The 22,299-nt window shown below is 39.3% G+C and overlaps 1 protein-coding gene across 5 annotated transcripts in view; it reads left to right on the plus strand.

The window, feature by feature from the left end:
* Positions 1 to 22,299, plus strand: part of CCNB3 (cyclin B3) — a 99,609-nt gene that overhangs the window by 41,639 nt on the left and 35,671 nt on the right. For 4 of the 5 annotated variants that reach the window (XM_058441561.1, XM_058441562.1, XM_058441563.1 and 1 more), the window contains exons 6-8: positions 10,597 to 13,609; positions 14,610 to 14,708; positions 15,934 to 16,026. In XM_058441561.1, coding sequence (XP_058297544.1) covers positions 10,597 to 13,609; positions 14,610 to 14,708; positions 15,934 to 16,026 — 3,205 coding nt within the window. The remainder of the gene's footprint in view (positions 1 to 10,596; positions 13,610 to 14,609; positions 14,709 to 15,933; positions 16,027 to 22,299) is intronic. The other variant, XM_032756349.1, reaches the window with a different exon arrangement.

Below are 22,299 nucleotides of genomic sequence, written 5' to 3' on the forward strand. Positions count from 1 at the left end.
TTTGAAGCAATTGTGAATGGGAGTTCACTCATGGTTTGGCTCTCTGTTTGTCTGTTATTGGTGTACAAGAATGCTTGTGATTTTTGTACATTAATTTTGTATCCTGAGACTTTGCTGAAGTTGCTAATCAGTTTAAGGAGATTTTGGGCTGAGACAATGGGGTTTTCTAGATATACAATCATGTCATCTGCAAACAGGGACAATTTGACTTCCTCTTTTCCTAATTGAATACCCTTTATTTCCTTCTCCTGCCTGATTGCCCTGGCCAGAACTTCCAACACTATGTTGAATAGGAGTGGTGAGAGAGGGCATCCCTGTCTTGTGCCAGTTTTCAAAGGGAATGCTTCCAGTTTTTGCCCATTCAGTATGATATTGGCTGTGGGTTTGTCATAGATAGCTCTTATTATTTTGAGATACGTCCCATCAATACCTAATTTATTGAGAGTTTTTAGCATGAAGGGTTGTTGAATTTTGTCAAAGGCCTTTTCTGCATCTAGTGAGATAATCATGTGGTTTTTGTCTTTGGTTCTGTTTATATTCTGGATTACGTTTATTGATTTGCATATGTTGAACCAGCCTTGCATCCCAGGGATGAAGCCCACTTGATCATGGTGGATAAGCTTTTTGATGTGCTGCTGGATTCGGTTTGCCAGTATTTTATTGAGGATTTTTGCATCAATGTTCATCAAGGATATTGGTCTGAAATTCTCTCTTTTGCTTGTGTCTCTGCCAGGCTTTGGTATCAGGATGATGCTGGCCTCATAAAATGTGTTAGGGAGCATTCCCTCTTTTTCTATCGATTAGAATAGTTTCAGAAGGAATGGTACCAGTTCCTCCTTGTACCTCTGGTAGAATTCGGCTGTGAATCCATCTGGTCCTGGACTCTTTTTGGTTGGTAAGCTATTGATTATTGCCACAATTTCAGAGCCTGTTATTGGTCTATTCAGAGATTCAACTTCTTCCTGATTTAGTCTTGGGAGGGTGTATTTGTCGAGGAATTTATCCATTTCTTCTAGATTTTCTAGTTTATTTGCATAGAGGTGTTTGTAGTATTCTCTGATGGTAGATTGTATTTCTGTGGGATCGGTGGTGATATCCCCTTTATCATTTTTTATTGCATCTATTTGATTCTTCTCTCTTTTCTTCTTTATTAGTCTTGCTAGTGGTCCATCAATTTTGTTGATACTTTCAAAAAACCAGCTCCTGGATTCATTAATTTTTTGGGTTTTTTTGTGTCTCTATTTCCTTCCGTTCTGCTCTGATTTTAGTTATTTCTTGCCTTCTGCTAGCTTTTGAATGTGTTTGCTCTTGCTTTTCTAGTTCTTTTAATTGTGATGTTAGGGTGTCAATTTTGGATCTTTCCTGCTTTCTCTTGTGGGCATTTAGTGCTATAAATTTCCCTCTACACACTGCTTTGAATGTGTCCCAGAGATTCTGGTATGTTGTGTCTTTGTTCTCGTTGGTTTCAAAGAACATCTTTATTTCTGCCTTCATTTCATTATGTACCCAATAGTCATTCAGGAGCAGGTTGTTCAGTGTCCATGTAGTTGAGCGGTTTTGAGTGAGTTTCTTAATCCTGAGTTCTAGTTTGATTGCACTGTGGTCTGAGAGACAGTTTGTTATAGTTTCTGTTCTTTTACATTTGCTGAGGAGTGCTGTACTTCCAACTGTGTGGTCAGTTTTGGAATAGGTGTGGTGTGGTGCTGAAAAGAATATGTATTCTGTTGATTTGGGGTGGAGAGTTCTGTAGATGTCTATTAGGTCCTCTTGGTGCAGAGCTGAGTTCAGTTCCTGGATATCCTTGTTAACTTTCTGTCTCGTTGATCTGTCTAATGTTGACAATGGGGTGTTAAAGACTCCCATTATTATTGTGTGGGAGTCTAAGTCTCTTTGTAGGTCACTAAGGACTTCCTTTATGAATCTGGGTCCTCCTGTATTGGGTGCATATATATTTAGGATAGTTAGTTTTTCTTGTTGAATTGATCCCTTTACCATTATGTAATGGCCTTCTTTGTCTCTTTTGATCTTTGTTGGTTTAAAGTCTGTTTTATCCGAGACTAAGATTGCAACCCCTGCCTTTTTTTGTTTTCCATTTGCTTGGTAGATCTTCCTCCATCCCTTTATTTTGAGTCTATGTGTGCCTCTGCCCGTGAGATGGATTTCCTGAATACAGCACACTGATGGGTCTTGACTCTTTATCCAGTTTGCCAGTCTGTGCCTTTTAGTTGGAGCATTTAGCCCATTTACATTTAACGTTAGTATTATTATGTGTGAATTTGATCCTGTCATTATGATGTTAGCTGGTTATTTTGCTTGTTAGTTGATGCAGTTTCTTCGTAGCCTTGGTGGTCTGTACAATTTGGCATGTTTTTGCAGTGGCTGGTACCGGTTGTTCCTTTCCATGTTTAGTGCTTCCTTCAGGAGCTCTTTTAGGGCAGGCCTGATGGTGACAAAATCTCTCAGCATTTGCTTGTCTGTAAAGTATTTTATTTCTCCTTCACTTATGAAGCTTAGTTTGGCTGGATATGAAATTCTGGGTTGAAAATTCTTTAAGAATGTTGAATATTGGCCCCCACTCTCTTCTGGCTTGTAGAGTTTCTGCCGAGAGATCAGCTGTTAGTCTGATGGGCTTCCCTTTGTGGGTAACCCGACCTTTCTCTGTGGCTGCCCTTAACATTTTTTCCTTCATTTCAACTTTGGTGAATCTGACAATTATGTGTGTTGGAGTTGCTCTTCTCGAGGAGTATCTTTGTGGCGTTCTCTGTATTTCCTGAATCTGAATGTTGGCCTGCCTTGCTAGATTGGGGAAGTTCTCCTGGATAATATCCTGCAGAGTGTTTTCCAACTTGGTTCCATTCTCCCCATCACTTTCAGGTACATCAGTTAGATGTAGATTTGGTCTTTTCACATAGTCCCATATTTCTTGGAGGCTTTCTTCGTTTCTTTTTATTCTTTTTTCTCTAAACTTCTCTTCATGCTTCATTTCATGCATTTCGTCTTCCATCACTGATACCCTTTCTTCCAGTTGATCACATTGGTTACTGAGGCTTGTGCATTCGTCACGTAGTTCTCATGCCATGGTTTTCAGCTCCATCAGGTCCTGTAAGGACTTCTCTGCATTGGTTATTCTAGTTATCCATTCATCTAATTTTTTTTCAAAGTTTTTAACTTCTTTGCCATTGGTTCGAACTTCCTCCTTTAGCTCGGAGTAGTTTGATCTTCTGAAGCCTTCTTCTCTCAACTCGTCAAAGTCATTCTCCATCCAGCTTTGTTCTGTTGGTGGTGAGGAACTGCATTCCTTTGGAGGAGGAGAGGTGCTCTGATTTTTAGAGTTTCTGGTTTTAATGCTCTGTTTTTTCCCCATCTTTGTAGTTTTATCTACCTTTGGTCTTTGATGATGGTGACGTACAGATGGGTTTTTGGTGTGGATGTCCTTTCTGTTTGTTAGTTTTCCTTCTAACAGTCAGGACCCTGAGCTGCAGGTCTGTTGGAGTTTGCTGGAGGTCCACTCCAGACACTGTTTGCCTGGGTATCAGCAGCGGGCTGCAGACCAGCGGATATTGGTGAACCGCAAATGTTGCTGCCTGATCGTTCCTCTTGAAGTTTTGTCTCAGAAGAGTACCCGGTCGTGTGAGGTGTCAGTCCACCCCTACTTGGGCGTGCCTCCCAGTTAGGCTACTCGGGGGTCAGGGACCCACTTGAGGAGGCAGTCTGCCCGTTCTCAGATCTCTAGCTGCATGCTGGGAGAACCACTACTCTCTTCAAAGCTGTCAGACAGGGATATTTAAGTCTACAGAGGTTATTGCTGTCTTTTGTTTTTCTGTGCCCTGCCCCCAGAGGTGGAGCCTACAGAGGCAGGCAGGCCTCCTTGAGCTGTGGTGGGCTCCACCCAGTTTGAGCTTCCTGGCCGCTTTGTTTACCTACTCAAGCCTGGGCAATGGCGGGCACCCCTCCCCCAGCCTTGCTGCCGCCTTGCAGTTTGACCCCAGCCTGCTAGCAATGAGCGAGGCTCCGTGGGCGTAGGACCCTCTGAGCCAGGTGCGGGACATAATCTCCTGGTGTGCCATTTGTTAAGCCCGTTGGAAAAGCACAGTATTAGGGTGGGAGTGACCCGATTTTCCAGGTGCTGTCTGTCACCCCTTTCTTTGACTAGGAAAGGGAATTCCCTGACCTCTTGTGCTTCCTGGGTGAGGTGATGCCTCGCGCTGCTTCGGCTCATGCATGGTGCGCTGCACCCACTGTCCTGCACCCACTGTCCAGCACTCCCCAGTGAGATGAACCCAGTACCTCAGTTGGAAATGCAGAAATCACCCATCTTCTGCGTCGCTCACACTGGGAGCTATAGACTGGAGCTGTTCCTATTCGGCCATCTTGTCTCCACCATCATTCTGACTTTAGCAGGGCAATCCTCACAAATGCCATAAACATTCTTCTCTTCACTCAGGGTTCAGTGGAAAGGACCCTAATAATAGTAGGAAAACTAGTAATAGCTGCCATTTATTGAGAGCTCACTGTAATCACAGAAGTATAATCATTAAGTCTTTTTTTTTTTGGTAACAGCTTTATTGAGATATAATTTGCATACCAAATAGTTCACCAATTTAAAGTATACAATTCAGTGGTATTTAGTATATTCACAATTATACAGCCATGACAATCAATTTTAGGACATTTTCATTAACTCCAAAGAAACCCTGTACCTTTGGTTATCACCTCTCAATACCCCCAACCTGCCCAGCTTTGGGCAACCATTAATCTACTTTCTGTCTCTATATAGATTTCCCTATTCTGGATGTTTCATATAAATGGAATTAGACAATGTGTGGTCTTTTGTGTCTAGCTTCTTTCACTTGGCATGTTTTTGAGGTTATCCATGTCATAGCAGGTTATCAGTACTTCATTTCTTTTTATTGCCAAGTAATATTTCATTGCATATATACAACACATTTGGTTTACCCATCCATCAGTTGATAGATACTTGCGTTGTTTCTACCTTTTGGTTATTGTGAATAGTGCTGCTACGAATATTTGTGTATACCTTTTTGTTTGAACACTTGTTTTCAATTCTTTTGTGTATATACTTAGGAGTGTGGTTGCTGGGTCATATGGTAATTCTGTGCTCCATGTATTGAGGAACTGCCAAGCTGTATTCCATAGTGGCTACACCATTTTACATTTCCTCCAGCAGTGTATTTACTGGAGGAAATGTAAAATGGTATAGCCACTATGGAATGGTGGCAGTGTTTTGTTTTTGTTTTTGTTTTTCCTTGAGACAGAGTCTCACTCTGTCACCCAGGCTGGAGTGAAATGGCATGATCTTGGCTCACTGTAAACTCTGCCTCCTGGGTTCCAGTGATTCTTGTGCCTCAGCCTCCCAAGTAGCTGGGATTACAGGTGCCCACAACCACACCTGGCTAATTTTTATATTTTCAGTAGAGATGGGGTTTTGCCATATTGGCCAGGCTGGTCTCAAACTCCTGACCTCAGGTCATCTGCCTGCCTCGGCCTCCCAAAGTGCTGGTATTACAGGAGTGAGCCACCATGCCCAGCTGGCAGTGTTTTTTTTTTTTTTTTTTAAACACCCGTCATGGTGGGTATGAAGTGGTATCTCATTGTGGTTTTTAGGTTTGCATTTCTCTGACTAATGATGTTGAGCATCGTTTATGTGCTTATTGGCTATTTGATCCTTCTTTGGAGGAATGTTGTTTGGATCTTTTGCCCATTTTTTATGCTTTTATTTCTTAATTTTTTAATTTTATTTTTAATTGACATATAATAATTGTAAATAGTTGTTGGTCTTTGTATTGTTGAGTTGTAAGAGTTCTTTATATATTTTAGATACAAGTCCCTGATCAGATATGAGTTGCAAATATTTTCATCCATTTTTGGGTTATCTTTTCACTTTGCTGATGACGTCCTTTGAAGTACAGAAATTTTTAATTCTGAAGTAGTCTAATTTATTTTTTCTTCTATTGTTTATGATTTTGATGTCATGCCTAAGAAACCACTGCCAAATCCCAGGTTAAGAAAATTTACACTTGTTTTCTTCTAAGAATTTTAAAGTTTTAGCTCTTAACTTAGGGTTTTGATCTATTTTCAGTTACTTTTTATTGGTGGTGTATTAGCAGCCTTAACTTCATTGTTTTGAGTGTGGATATCCAGTTTTTCCAGCATTATTTGTTGAGAAAACTAACCTTTCTTAATTGTCTTGGCACCCTTCTTGGAAATCAGTTGACCATAAATGTGTTTATATATGGACTCTCAATTTTATTCCATTTATCTATATGTCTCTCATTAACTATCATTATGCCAGTACCATATTGTCTTGATTATTGCAGCTTCATGTTGTGTTTTGAAATTGGGAAGTATGAGTCCTCCAAATTTTGTTCTTCTTTTTCAAGATTGTTTTGACTATTTTGGGTTCCTTGCAATTCTATATAAATTTTAGAATCAGCTTGTCACAACCATCTGATCTTTGACAAACTTGACAAAAACAAGAAATGGGGAAATGATTCCCTATTTAATAAATGGTGCTGGGAAAACTGGCTAGCCATATGTAGAAAGCTGAAACTGGATCCCTTCCTTACACCTTATACAAAAATTAATTCAAGATGGATTAAAGACTTAAATGTTAGACCTGAAACCATAAAAATCCTAGAAGAAAACCTAGGCAATACCATTCAGGACATAGGCATGGGCAAGGACTTCATGTCTAAAACACCAAAAGCAATGGCAACAAAAGCCAAAATTGACAAACGGGATCTAATTAAACTAAAGAGCTTCTGCACAGCAAAAGAAACTACTGTCAGAGTGAACAGGCAACCTACAGAATGGGAGAAAATTTTTGCAATCTACTCATCTGCCAAAGGGCTAATATCCAGAATCTACAATGAACTCAAACAAATTTACAAGAAAAAAACAACCCCATCAACAAGTGGGCGAAGGATATGAGCAGACACTTCTCAAAAGAAGACATTTATGCAGGCAACAGACACATGAAAAAATGCTCATCATCACTGGCCATCAGAGAAATGCAAATCAAAACCACAATGAGATACCATCTCACACCAGTTAGAATGGCCATCATTAAAAAGTCAGGAAACAACAGGTTCTGGAGAGGATGTGGAGAAATAGGAACACTTTTACACTGTTGGTGGGACTGGAAACTAGTTCAACCATTGTGGAAGTCAGTGTGGTGATTCCTCGGGGATCTAGAATTAGAAATACCATTTGACCCAGCCATCCCATTACTGGGTATATACCCAAAGGATTATAAATCATGCTGCTATAAATACACATGCACACGTATGTTTATTGCGGCACTATTCACAATAGCAAAGACTTGGAACCAACCTAAATGTCCAACAATGATAGACTGGATTAAGAAAATGTGGCACATATATACCATGGAATACTATGCAGCCATAAAAATGATGAGTTCATGTCCTTTGTAGGGACATGGATGAAGCTGGAAACCATCATTCTCAGTTAACTATCGTGAGGACAAAAAACCAAACACCGCGTGTTCTCACTTATAGGTGGGAACTGAACAATGAGAACACATGGACACAGGAAGGGGAACATCACACACTGGGGCCTGTTGTAGGGTGGAGGTAGGGGTAGGGATAGCATTAGGAGATATACCTAATGCTAAATGACGAGTTACTGGGTGCAGCACACCAACATGGCACATGTATACATATATAACAAACCTACATGTTGTGCATATGTACCCTAAAACTTTAAATATAAAGAAAAAAAAGAATCACCTTGTGAATTTCTACAAACAAGCTAGCTGGGATTCTTGTACAAATTGCCTTGGATCTGTGGATCAACTTGGGAAGTATTGATATGGTTTTCTTTTCTTTTCTTTTCTTTTCTTTTCTTTTCTTTTCTTTTCTTTTCTTTTCTTGACGGAGTCTTGCTCTGCCACCCAGGCTGGAGTGTGGTGGTGCAATCTTGGCTTACTGTAACCTCCACCTCCCAGGTTCAAGCAATTCTCATGCCTCAGCCTCCCCGAGTAGCTGGGATTACAGGTGTGTGGCCACCACACCCGGCTATTTTTTTTTTTTTTTCGTATTTTTGTAGAGACATGGTTTCACTATGTTGGGCAGGCTGGTCTCGAACTCCTGACCTGAAGTGATCTGCCCGCCTCGACTTCCCAAAGTGCTGGGATTACAGGCGTGAGCTACTGTGCCCAGCCTGACATCTTAACAATATTAAGTTTTCTAATTCATGAATATGGATGTCTATCTATTTAGATATTTAGTTTTTTCAATGGTTTTTACGGTTTCCAGAGTATAAGTTTTATGTTTGTTTGTTAAATTTATTTCTAAGCATTTTCTTCTTCTTGATACTATGGTAAATGGAATTGTTTACTTAATTTCATTTTCAGAGTATTCATTGCAAGTATACAGAAACACATTTGATTTTTGTATATCGATTTTGTGTCCTGGAATCTTGCTGAAATTGTTCGTTCTAATAGTTTGTGTGTGTATTCCTTAGGATTTTCTCTATATAAGATCATGTCATCTGTGAATACAGATATTTTTACTTTTCTAAACTGGATGCCTTTTATTTAGTTTTCTTGCCTACTTGCCCTGGTTACAACCTCTAGTACAATGTTGAATAGAAATATCAAGAGTTGGACATTCTTGTTTTCTCGCTGATCTTAGGGGGAAATATCAGTCTTTCGCCATCAAGTACGATGTTAGCTTTGGGTTTTTTGTAGATGCCCTTTATCAGGTTGAGGAACCTCCTTTCTATTCCTTGTGTGTTAAGTGCTTTTTATCATGAAAGAGGGTTAGATTTAGTCAAATGATTTTCCTGGATCTTTTGAGATGATCATGTTTTTGTTTTCTATTCTATTAATATGATGTATGCAAATTGAATTTTGAGTGTTAAATTAATTTTGCATTCCTGGGATAAATTCCACTTGTTTGTGGTGTATAATCCTTTTATATGTTGCTGGATTTGGTTTGCAGTATTTGGCTCAGGATTTTTGCATCTATATTCATAAGAGATATTGGTCTGTAGTTTTCTAGTGGGGTCTGTCTGTTTTCGGTATCAGAGTAATACTGACCTCATTTAATGAGTTAGAAACTTTGCACATTTTGTGTTTCTTTGAAGAGTTAATGAAGAACTAGTATTAATTATTGTTTAAATGTTTGGATGGTATTGAAGCCATTTGGGCCTGGACTTGACTTTGTGAGTAGTTTTTGATTATTGATTTGATATCTTGTTATAGGTCTATTCAGATTTTCTGTTTTCTTCTTGAGTCAGTTTTGGTAGTTTGTGTCTTCCTAGGAATTTGTCCATTTCATCTCAATTATCTAATTTATTGACATTCAATTGTTCATAATGTTCCTTTAAGTGTTTTTGAGCATATTAATTTGTTGAATCTTCACAATAAGCCTATGAAAGAGATATTATGATCCTCATTTTATAGGTGAAAAAAACTGAAGCACAGAGAGTTAACTTGCCCAAGGTCACCCAGTCAGTAAGTTGGATCCAGGCAGTCTGGCTCCAGAATGCATGTTCTTACCATAGCTAGACTATCTAAAGATCTTCTCTAAAAGTTATCAGGAGGGACCTGGAATCTATCTGGTCAAGCAGAACCTTTTGAAGCACTTTTTTTCCTTAACAAATCAGTGGTTTTTCATTCTGTTCGTAGATTTATACAGCTATCACCACTATCTAATTTTAGAACTTTTTCAATACCCCCGTCCACTAAATCCATACCTATTAGGAGTTCCTTTCCCTTCCTAATCCCCCTTTCTACTCCTACCCCTGTCCCAGCCTCAGGAAACCACTAGTCTACTTTCTGCTATGAATATACCTCTATGGATATGTCCATTCTGCATATTTCATATTGAACTGAATCATATGATATCTGGTCTTTTGAAGGTATTTACTCCTGCTCAGATTCGTGATTATATCTGCCTGAAATTCTCTCTCTTCTTATTCTGAACTTTAGTCTTTCTGTGATTTGGTCTCACTAGATTCGTCACTCTAATTGAATATACAATCCTATTCAAAAGAAAGCTTTGCATCTGACACGTGACAAGTTTCTATTTTGAGCTTTTTATTACCTCCATTGGGAAAGCATCTCCTTAATAGTCCAGGATGAGGGGAAAGTAGTTAGATTCTACCAATGTTAATTACCAGCCCACCTCTCTCATTAGCCTTCAAACAATGTTAATTTCAACCTGAAGTTTACCAGCTGCCTTGGGTTGATAGACAAAGACAAATGCAGCTAGTGAAGGAGACTGATGTATGAACAGATAACTCATACAATGTGATAAGTATTATAAAAGCCTTTGTATATAAGGTAATGAAGCATATATAAGAAAGTATAACATGAATTTCAATGGAAAAATTATAGAAAAGTGTAGGGATCTAGGCCATAGAAACTATACAGTGTACTACTTAAGTTGATTTACCATGGTAGCTATTGATTTTGTCCCTCTAATCTGTCTTACGGGGTTGAAGCCCCTTCCCCTTTCATACCTTTAGTAAATATAGCAACAAAAGGAAATAGTAGGTGAGGATTCTAGGAACTACATTTTTCTTACCCAGACATTGTTTCCTTCACAGGCATAAGCTGGAAGTCACACCAGTAGTAGCCTCTACTACCGTGGTACCAAACATTATGGAGAAACCACTCATTCTAGACATATCCACCACCTCCAAAACACCCAACACTGAGGAGGCATCTCTCTTCAGAAAGCCATTAGTTTTAAAGGAGGAACCCACTATTGAGGACAAAACCCTTATCAAGAAGTCATTATCTTTAAAAAAGTGCTCAAATCATGGGGAGGTGTCCCTACTGGAAAAGCTACAGCCCCTGCAGGAGGAGAGTGACAGTGATGATGAGTTTGTTATAGAGCCAATGACTTTTAAGAAGACACATAAAACTGAGGAGGCAGCCATCACCAAGAAGACATTATCCTTAAAGAAGAAGATGTGTGCAAGTCAGGGGAAGCAGTCCTGCCAGAAAGAGTCGTTGGCTGTGCAGGATGTCAATATTGAAGAGGATTCCTTCTTTATGGAGTCAATGAGTTTTAAGGAGAAGCCTAAAACTGAGGAGTCAATCCCCACCCATAAGCGATCATCTTTAAAGAAGAAATGTACCATTTATGGGAAGATATGCCACTTTAAGAAGCCACCAGTATTGCAGACAACCATCTCTGGAGCAATGTCCTCCATTAAGAAGCCATTGTCCTTTAAGAAGAAGCCTACCACTGAGAAGGAGACCCTTTTCCAAGAGCTATCTGTATTGCAAGAGAAGCGCACCACTGAGCATGAGATGTCCGTCTTGAAGAAATCACTGGCCTTGCAGAAGACCAACTTTAAAGAGGATTCCCTTGTTAAGGAGTCATTAGCCTTTAAGAAGAAGCCTAGCACTGAGGAGGCAATCATGATGCCACTAATATTAAAGGAGCAGTGCATGACTGAGGGGAACATGTCCCGCCTGAAGCCATTAGTAATGCAGGAGATCACCTCTGGAGAGAAGTCGCTCATTATGAAGCCATTGTCCATTAAAGAAAAGCCATCTACTGAGAAGGAGTCCTTTTCCCAGGAACCATCTGCATTGCAAGAGAAGCACACCACTCAGGAGGAGGTTTCCATCTTAAAGGAGCCCTTGTCCTTGCTAAAGTCTCCAACTGAGGAGTCACTTTTTGATGAGGCTTTGGCTTTTACAAAGAAGTGTACCATTGAGGAGGCACCCCCCACCAAGAAGCCTTTAATTTTAAAGAGGAAGCACGCCACTCAGGGGACAATGTCCCACTTGAAGAAACCACTAGTATTACAGACCACCTCTGGAGAAAAGTCACTTATTAAGGAGCCACTGCCCTTTAAAGAAGAAAAAGTGTCTTTAAAGAAAAAGTGTACCACACAAGAGATGATGTCCATCTGTCCAGAACTGTTGGACTTTCAGGATATGATTGGTGAAGATACGAATTCTTTCTTTATGGAGCCAATGTCATTTAGGAAGAACCCTACAACTGAGGAGACAGTACTTACCAAGACATCACTGTCTTTACGGAAAAAGAAAATTACTCAGGGGAAGATGTCCCACTTAAAGAAGCCACTGGTCTTGCAGGAGACCACTTCCGAGGAGGAGTCATTCTGTAAGAAGCTGTTGCCCTTTAAGATGAAATCTACAACTGAAGAAAAGTTCCTCTTCCAGGAACCATCTACATTGAAAGAGAAGCATACCACCTTGCAGGAAGTGTCCCTCTCAAAAGAGTCATTGGCCATCCAGGAGAAGGCTACCACTGAGGAGGAATTCTCTCAGGAACTATTTTCATTGCATGTTAAGCATACCAACAAAAGTGGGTCCCTCTTCCAGGAGGCTTTGGTCTTGAAAGAGAAGACTGATACCGAAGAGGATTCCTTGAAGAAGTTGTTGGCCTTGCAGGAGAAAAGCACCATGGAAGAAGAGTCCCTTATCAAGAAGCTATTGGTTCTGAAGAGGGAGCTTTCTGCTGAGGCAGCCACAAACATACAGAGACAATTATCTTTAAAGGAGCAGTCCACTGCTTGGGGAAAAGTGTTCCTCCTAAAGAAGCAGTTGGCTTTGAATGAGACCATCAATGAAGAGCAGTTCCTTAATAAGCAGCCACTGGCCTTGGAGGGATATCCCAGCGTTGAGGAGGGGGAGACCCTCTTCAAGAAGCTTTTGGCCATGCAGGAGGAGCCCAGCATTGAGAAGGAAGCTGTCTTCAAGGAGCCCACTATTGACACAGAAGCTCACTTTAAGGAACCTTTGGCCTTGCAGGAGGAGTCCAGCACTGAGAAGGAGGCTGTCCTCAAGGATCCCACTGTTGACACAGAAGCTCACTTTAAGGAAACTTTGGCCTTGCAGGAGAAGCCCAGCATTGAGCAGGAGGCCCTCTTTAAGCAACACTCGGCTTTGTGGGAGAAGCCCAGCACTGAGAAGGAGACCATCTTCAAGGAGTCTTTGGACGTGCAAGAGAAGCCCAGCATTAAGAAAGAGACCCTCCTCAAAAAGCCATTAGGCTTGAAGATGTCTACCATCAATGAGGCATTCCTCTTCGAAGATATGATAGCTCTGAATGAGAAACCCACCAATGGGAAGGAGTTGTCCTTCAAGGAGCCATTAGCCTTACAAGAGAGTCCCACCTACAAGGAAGACACCTTTCTCAAAACATTCTTGGTTCCCCAAGTTGGAACCAGCCCAAATGTGTCTAGCACTGCCCCTGAATCCATAACAGGCAAGTCCAGCATTGCTACCATGACCAGCGTGGGCAAATCTGGTACCATCAGTGAGGCATTCCTCTTTGAAGATATGACAACTCTGAATGAGAAACCCACCACTGGGAAGGAGTTGTCCTTCAAGGAGCCATTGGCCTTACAAGAGAGTCCCACCTGCAAGGAAGACACCTTTCTGGAAACATTCTTGATCCCCCAAATTGGAACCAGCCCATCTGTGTTTAGCACCACCCCTGAATCCATAACAGGCAAGTCCAGCATTGCTACCATGACCAGCGTGGGCAAGTCCAGTACCACCACCGAGTCCCGTGAATGTGAATCTGCTTCTGATAAACCTTTCTCACCACAGGCCAAGGGAAAATCAAAGGAGGTATTCATCTCTCTTTCTTCTTAAATTAGATAAAGTGTTCTTTGATATCCTGGAGGTGGCTGCTAGCAAAGTTGTTTTTTGTTGTTGTTTTGCCTTCCTAAGCAGTTGAGCCATATATAGTAAGTTATTGAGAGTATCCCTCTACCTAGTGAGAGGATGATATTTCTTAGGTTTACTTCTGGTTTTATTTAATGATAGGTGATGCAGAATCATCTCTTCTCACCTTTTATAGCCTGAGGTTATCCATGATTTGGGATACATTTCCCAGGTTCTTTGGCATTTTTCTCTTAAGTTGGCCTTGTACAATCTCTTGACTTCCTGATTGGCACAGTGATAGATCTAAGCAATCAGAAAGTATTTATTCCAGTAATACCCACAAGGGTCTGGACTACTGTGCTATATACTTGGGCTTTGCAATAGTGGCCAGGTAATTTCATTCAGGAAATTGCCTTTCTTAGTAATTATAATTTGCATCACAGTGGGCTTTGGTCAAAAATGGGCAAAGTTCATAGGAGCATCTCCCAAGGAAGGTGGTCTTTACGTTGTAAATTTGAATAATGAAGGGATGATATTTAGCAAGCAGGAGGAGAAATGTCCTTTTTGTAGCAAAACATCCTGGGTAAAGGTATAGAAGGGAGGAAAAGACTACCAAGATGAATTGGGCCAGATCAAAGCATTGACATAATTAGGGACCTAAGAAGACAGGTAACAAAGCTGAAATAATAAGAATGTGCATCTTGGAGAATCTTGAGCTTACCTATAAAAAGGGTCCCTTGTTCCTAGGGCAGCGAAGGTATATACAATGAAGACTAGGCATTTCTTGATCACTGGACCATATGAGGATTGCACAGCCAAGGAGTACTGTGTTGTGGCCCAACATACACAAGGCTTGAGACACCTTAGCAGAAGACAGTGGGGAGAAAGGAGTAATCATTGATATGTATGTGTTAAGTCTTCCTTGGAATAATTCTCATAATATATCTTTTTGGTGATTTCTAAGCAGATAACCCCATGGGAAGATATTGACGAGGACAGCAGTGATCCAAGTTTCAACCCAATGTATGCCAAGGAAATCTTCAGTTACATGAAAGAAAGAGAGGTATTTAGGTTGCTTGGGTTGGGCAATGATTTCTAGTTTTCATTTCCTCATCATTCCATCCTTCAGTATGCAAGTTGAAAGGGGTGGTAATAATGATGATAAAAATAATAATAGCAACAACTAACATATTGGTAGCTTACTGTGAGTTGGACATTGTACTAACAGATTTGTAGACATTATGTTAATTCTCTCAGTAACTTCATGATGGTAGGTATTATTATCTCCCTCTTACAGATAGAGGAAACTGCCCAGAGTCATGTAAGTGGTATATGGTAGAGCTGAGATATGAGCTAAAGTCTGATTACCTTGAAGACCATAATCCTGTACATCTAATTGCTAAGAAGACAGTCTTAGACACAAAAATGGTTAAGTAGTCTCTGAGTGGCTTTTCTTAGAGATCTTTTTCCTTCCCTATGCATGTTTCTGGCATTGTATGTAAAATCGTATTTTTTGTTTCATCTCTCCAACCTGGTTAAGTTTTCTTTCTCCTTTGAAATCTGCCAGTCTCCTTTACCACTAATATTCATCAATTCCAAAGTTTCTTCTAACTCTCTCAACAGAACAGATGGGACCAAGATTATCTACCAAGTAGAATTTTTAGCAGGTCATGTATAAGAGGGTGGGAGGATGGAAATCCACCTACAGATCCACCTATCCTCTTTATAGAGAGAGTGCAATTGATTAACTGACTCCAAAGCCCACACTTTTTCTGGCATACCTAAGTAAGGGACATCTTTGTTATAATAAAAGTGTGAGCCTTGGTTCAGCAGTATCAGTTTCACTTGAGATTTTGTTAGAAATGCAGAAACCTAGCCCCATCCCAGACCTTCTAAATCAGAATCTGAAGTTTTACATGATCCCCAAGTACTGCATACGTATGTTAAAGTTTGAGAAGCACTGCTCTACATAGCATGGTATTGTGCTTTAGATTGAATTGCAAAGAAAGGGCAGAACCTTTTTGGCATTTGTCTATAGCTATAGGTGTGTTTCTGCCTTTATTTCCCCCTGGATTCTTCAATATTCACTCTGACACTTGAATATCACACGTGTCTATTTCCCAAAGCATAACTGCAACTTGCCTGGAAAAGGATACTTTGATCTGCCCCTCTCTAATACCAGTTGAAAATCAGGAGTTAGAACTATGAGAGAGAAGTTAATTGTTAAGTTACAATTTTGAACTATAAGAAGAGTTTATTTATTAACATTTCTTTCTCATCAATACCAGGAACAGTTTATACTTACAAATTACATGAACAGGCAGATTGAAATCACCAGTGACATGAGGGCCATTCTTGTGGACTGGTTGGTGGAGGTTCAGGTAAGCCTGACAACTCCTGCCTTAAGGAGCTGCTATTCTCTTTCTCATTCAGGGCTGCCAGGCCAAAAACATGGTAAAAATGTACTGGGTCTATAGAGTTGAATAAGCTGTGGTTCATGCCCTCAAGGAGCTCATGATTTAGGAGGCAAGATAAGATATGCAGACAAATAAGTGTAATACAAAGTAGAATATACTAAGTGCTCTAAGAATGTTTCAAATAAAATAAAATACTGTGAGAACTAATTGGAAGGAGAGACTCTTTCTAGAAAAGGCAGTGACGGTATGGTCGTTTTATCATTCTTAAAGTCTTGTAAAAGTATATCTAGTGATTTGGATTGGGGTCGATGACAAAGTCTTTCAAGCTTTGGATGGAATGGATAATAGGAAGGACAGTGTGGCACAGGACATGGCAGGTAGCTGTTTGTCCAAGGTTAGATATTGAGGGAATACTGCTATTAATACTTAATTATTATTTTATACTAAGATAGGAGAGCCCAGAGTAGTACATAGCATATAGTAGGGGGTCAGTAAGCATTTGTTGAATGAATGGAATTGAAAGAATTGCTATGGAGTTTGCAGGGAAACATACAGCATGGTCAGTCTACGCCCAGCAGTCTTAGTATGTAATTAGGAAGAAAAGACAATATAGTTTTATATCCTTTGTTAAGTATCAGAGGAGTGGTTCAGGCTCATTTTGGAGTGACAGACCAAGGAATTGTGGTAGACACAGTATATCTGAACATCTGCAAAGCATGAAAATATCTCTCATCTTATGAAAATGGTAGAGAACAGTAAATCAGATAAGAGTAAAATTTGGGTAGATCTTAAATAAGTGAAACAGAACCCAAAGATTGCTTATCATTGCCAAGCTGGAAAGAAATTTCTAGCGACTGCCATTGGACTTTGTTCTGCCTAACATTCTCATTAGTAATGTAAATGAGAACAGAGAAGATGTATTCATTAAGTTCCTGGATGGCATGAAACTAGGAGTAGGGATAGGAAATAAATGGCTTACAGAGAAAAAATATCTCTGCCAGCTGGAATGATGAACTAAATATTTTTTATTTAAAGTTTTTGTTATTGCATAAAAATGTACATTATAGCAAAGTAAGAAATTATAATTACCTGTGATCCCACAACCCCAAACTGCTGTTCTCATTTGTTTGCATATATTATCCCCCCATCTTAAGCAGTGGTTATCCATTAGGGGTGTACCTCAGAATCAGATGCCCAGGTCCTATCCCAGACTTATCCAATCAGAATTGTGGGGATGTGGCCCAGGCACGCATATTTTTATAAAGCTCCACAAGTTATATTAATGTTATACCCCTTGAAAGAGAATCTCAGTTCTAGAAAATACCATATTGTTTTTATAACTGTAGTTACATGTAGTGCTTTTATAACTCTTTGGTTTTTTATTTTAAAATAACCAAATAACAAAAATGACTTTTTGGATATAAAGTTCCATGAAATTTTAGCATTTGTTTTGAAATAATTGATTCATAAGAAATTGAAAAAAAAAGGACAAAGAGAGCCTGTATACCCTTCACCCTAGTTTATCCCGAAGATGACATCTGGCCTAACTATAGTATAGTGTCATGGTCAGGAAATGGACTTTGTTATAATCCACAGATGTTGTTTAGATTTCAGCAATTTTACATGCACTTATTTGGGGGTGTGTATAATCTATTTGATCACATGTGTAAATAAATATTTAGTCTATTTGTTCACGTGTAAATTTTTTAATCACTGCCACAGTTAAGGTACAGAACTGTTCCGTCGCCACAAGGATCCCTCATGCCACTTTTTGTTAGCCACAACCATCTCCCTCCCCTCTCCTTCCTGTCCCTGACAAATTATTTGTTTTCCATCTCTATAATTTTGTTATTTCATGAATGTTATATAAATGGAATCATACAGTGTATAGCCTTTTGAGCTTGATGTTTACTACTCACCATAATTCCCTTGAGATCCATCCAAGTTGTGTATATGAATAGTTCATTCCTTTTTGTTGCTAAGCAGTATTCCATGGTACAGATGTACCACGGTAATATGGTTTGGCTGTGTCCGCACCCAAATCTTATCTTGAATTATAGCTCCCATAATCCCCACGTGTTGTGGGAGGGACCCAGTGGAAGGTAAGTGCATCATGGGGGCGGGTTTTCCCATATTGTTCTTGTGATAGTGGATATGTCTCACAAGATCAGATGGTTTTATAAAAGGCAGTTCTCCTGCATACACTCTCTTGCCTGCCGCCATGTAAGATGTGCCTTTGCTCCTCCTTCACCTTTTTCCATGATTGTGAGGCCTCCACAGCCATGTGGAGCTGTGAGTCCATTAAACCTCTTTTCTTTATAAATTACCCAGTCTCAGGTATTTCTTCATAGAAGTATGAAAATGGACTAATACACACAGTGTGTTTAACCATCCACCTATTGAAGGACATTTGGGTTGTTACTAGTTTTTGGCTAGTAAGGATAAAATTACTATGAATATTTGCATAGAGCTTTTTTGTGAATATAGTTTTTATTTCTCTGGGATTAATACTGAAGAGTGTGACAGTTCTGTGAATTTTTAGCATATGTATTGATTTGTGTAACCGCCACTATGATTAGGAAATAGAACAGTTTGACCACGCCATAAAAACTTCCTTATATTATCCGTTTAGAGTCACACACTCCTCCCACCCCTAACTTCTGGAAATCACTAATCTATTTTCTATATTTGCCTTTTCAAGAATATTGTATAAATGTTTGTGTTGTATGTAACCTTATGAGACTGGCTTCTTTCATTCAGTATGATGCCTTTAAGATTTATTCAAGTTGTTGCAGATATCATTAGTTCATCCTTTTTATTGCTGAGTGGTATTCTATGGTTCGGATATATTACAGTTTATCCATTCTCCTGTGGAAGGGTATTTAGTTTGTTTCCAGTTTTTGATGACTGTGAAAAGAACTGTACATTAATGTACAGGTTTTTATGTGAAGATATGTTTAGATTTCTAATGTCAGCACACAGGAGTGGGATCATTGGGACATACGGTAAGTTTATGTTTAACTTAATTAGAAATTGCCACAGAGTGGCTGTACATCTTGCATTCTCACCTCCAATGCATGAGAGTTCTGGTTGCTCTATATTCTTGTCAGCACTTGGTTTTGTTAGTACTTTATTTTAACCATCTAATAGGTGTATAGAGGAATCTCCTCATAGTTTTAATTTTTATTTCCTTAAGGGCTAATAATGTTGACAACCATACTTGTCATGCATATATCCTCTTTGATGAAATGTCTATTCAAGTCTTTTGCCCAGTTATAAATAGGGTAGTTCGTTTCCTTAGTGTCAAGTTATGAGAGTTCTTTACATATTCTAGATACAAACCCTTTGTTGGGTATGTGATTTATAAATATATCCTCTCAGTCTGTAGTTTTTCTTTCTCTTACCAGTGTCTTTCCCAGAGCAAAAGTTTTTAATTTTGATGAAGTCCAGTTTATCAATGCCTTCTTTATGGATTGTACTTACTTGTAAGAACTCTTTGCCTAAACCTAGGTCAGGAATATTCTCTCTCTGTCTCTCTCATGTGTGTGTGTGTGTGTGTGTGTGTGTGTGTGTGTGTGTGTGTGTGTGTGTTGTGTGTGTGTGTGTGTGTGTGTGTGTGTGTGTGTGTGTGTGTGTGTATTTTAATTAATTAATTAATTAGTTTATTTATTTATGAGATGGAGTTTTGCTCTTGTTACCCAGGCTGGAGTGCAATGGTGCGGTCTCAGCTTACTGCAACCTCTGCCTCCCGGGTTCAGGCAATTCTCCTGCCTCAGCCTTCCAAGTAACTGGGATTACAGGTGCCTGCCACCCTGCCTGGCCAATTTTTGTATTTTAAGTAGAGATGAAGTTTCACCACGTTGGCCAGGCTGGTCTCAAACTCCTGACCTCAGGTGATCCACCTGCCTCGGCCTCCCAAAGTGCTGTGATTACAGGCGTGAGGCACTGTGCCCGACTTCTTTCCTATATTTTATCTAAAAGGTTTATAGTTTTACATGTTACATTAAATCTATAGTCAATTTTTAGTTAATTTTTGTATAAGGTGTGAGATTTAGGTCAAGGTTCTTTTTTTGCATATGAGTGTCTAATTGTTCTAACACCATGTGTGGGAATTAAAAACTATACTTTCTTCATGGAATTGTTTTTGCACCTTGCTAAACACAGTTTTTGTGGGTCTATACCAATATTCTGTTTCCTTTATCTCTGTGTCTCTTCCTTCACCAATATCACACTGTCTTTATTTCTGTAGTTTTATAGTTAGTCTTAAAACTGGGTATTGTGATATTTTCAACTCTATTCCTTAAAAAAAAAAAAAAAAAAAAAAAAAAAAACTGGCCAGGAATGGTGGCTCATGCCTGTAATCCCAACACTTTGGGAGGCTGAGGTGGGTGGATCATGAGGTCCAGAGTTCGAGACCAGCCTGACCAACATGGTGAAACCTCTGTCTCTACTAAAAATACAAAAATTAGCCGGGCGTGGTGGCACGCACCTGTAATCCCAGCTACTCAGGAGGCTGAGGCAGGAGAATCGCTTGAACCCGGGAGGCGGAGGTTACAGTAAGCCAAGATTGCGCCACTGCACTCCAGCCTGGGTGACAGAGCGAGACTCCATCTCAAAACAACAACAACAACAACAAAGCAAAAAACACCTGTTTTAGCTATTCTAGTTCCTTTGCCTTTCTATATAAATTTTAGAATCAGTTTGTATCTTAAAAATATGTCTAGGAGTTTGATTGGAATTGAAATATATTTTGTGCAGAAAAGAGTTAAAATAATAGGCCTGATACTGCTATGCCTAGAAAGGTCTGTTTGCAAGGTTGGCCCTTGGCTGGTAATCTGGAAACTTGGCCAGTAAGCAGTCCCTACACTGATATAAAACTTCCCCGAATGATAATTGTGGCTTACTGTGCTTAAACTCTTTATGCAAACCATGTGGTTTAGGCTGAACGCCTGCTTTCCTTTTGGGAGTCTGGAACTTCAGAACATGATAGGCACAGAGTGTTTATTGGGAACTTGACCAGTTCCCAATAAAATTTTGGGCACTGAGTGATAGTAAGCTTCCCTGGTAGACAACACTTTCCATGTGTTGTCACAACTCATTGCTAGAGGAATTAAGTGCATCCTGAAGTGACTACTGACAGGACTCTTGGAAGCTTGCTTGTAGCTTTTTCCAGATTTTGCCCCATGCTTCTTATCCCTTTGCTGATTTTGCTTTGTATCCTTTCACTGAAATAAATCATAGTCATGAGTATGACTATATGCTAAGTCCTGTGAGCCATACTAGGAAATCATTGTCCTTGAGGTGGTCTTAGGGAACCCCAATACACATCTATAGGTGAGTTCTGATAGAATTGGCGCGTTACTATATTGACTCTTCCAACCTATGGTATGTCTCTCCATTTATTTAAATTTTCTTTGATTTATTTTTCTCATCATATAGATCCTATACATGTTTTGTTAGATTTATAAAAAATATTTTCTTCTCTTGAAGCTATTGTAAATGATGTTTTTTTAAATTTAGCTTTCTATTTGTACATTGCCAGTATGAAATACGGTTGATAGTTGTGTGTTGGCCTTGTATTCTGTGACTTTGCTAAAACTCAGGAGTTCTTTTTTTGTAGATTTCTTGGGGTTATCTACATAGATAATTGAATCATCTGCAAATGGGGACCGTTTTATTTCTTCCTTTATAATCTCCATGATTTTTATTTCATTTTCATGTTTTATTATACTGCCTGAGACTTCCATTATGATGTTGATATAGAAGCAGTAAGAGTGGACAGCATTGCCTTACTCCTGATCTTAGGAGGAAAGCATTGACTTTAACTATTAGTGTGATTTTAACTGTAGGATTTTTGTAAACACCTTTGATCAGGTTGAGAAAGTTACTTTCTATTTCTAGTTTAATCCTGTGTAATATATTTTTTAATCATGAATAAATGTTGAACTTTGTCAAATGCTTTTTTCCTGCATCCATTGTTATTTTTTTTTGTTTTAGACTAATATAGTAAGTTAAATCAATTGATCTTCAAAAATGGAAGCAACCTTATTTTTATATTCCTGAGATAAACCCCATTTTGTCCTGGTATATTTTTCTTTTTAGGTATTGCTGGATTTGATTTGCTAATATTTTTTTGAGGATTTTTACATCTGTGTTTATGATGGATGTTGGGATGTTGGTCTGTAGTGTTCTGGTTGGGTTTTTTGTTTGTTTGTTTTTTTGTTCTGGTATCAGAAT

Source organism: Hylobates moloch, unplaced genomic scaffold, assembly GCF_009828535.3.
Source record: "Hylobates moloch isolate HMO894 unplaced genomic scaffold, HMol_V3 SCAFFOLD_7, whole genome shotgun sequence".
NCBI lineage: Eukaryota > Metazoa > Chordata > Mammalia > Primates > Hylobatidae > Hylobates > Hylobates moloch.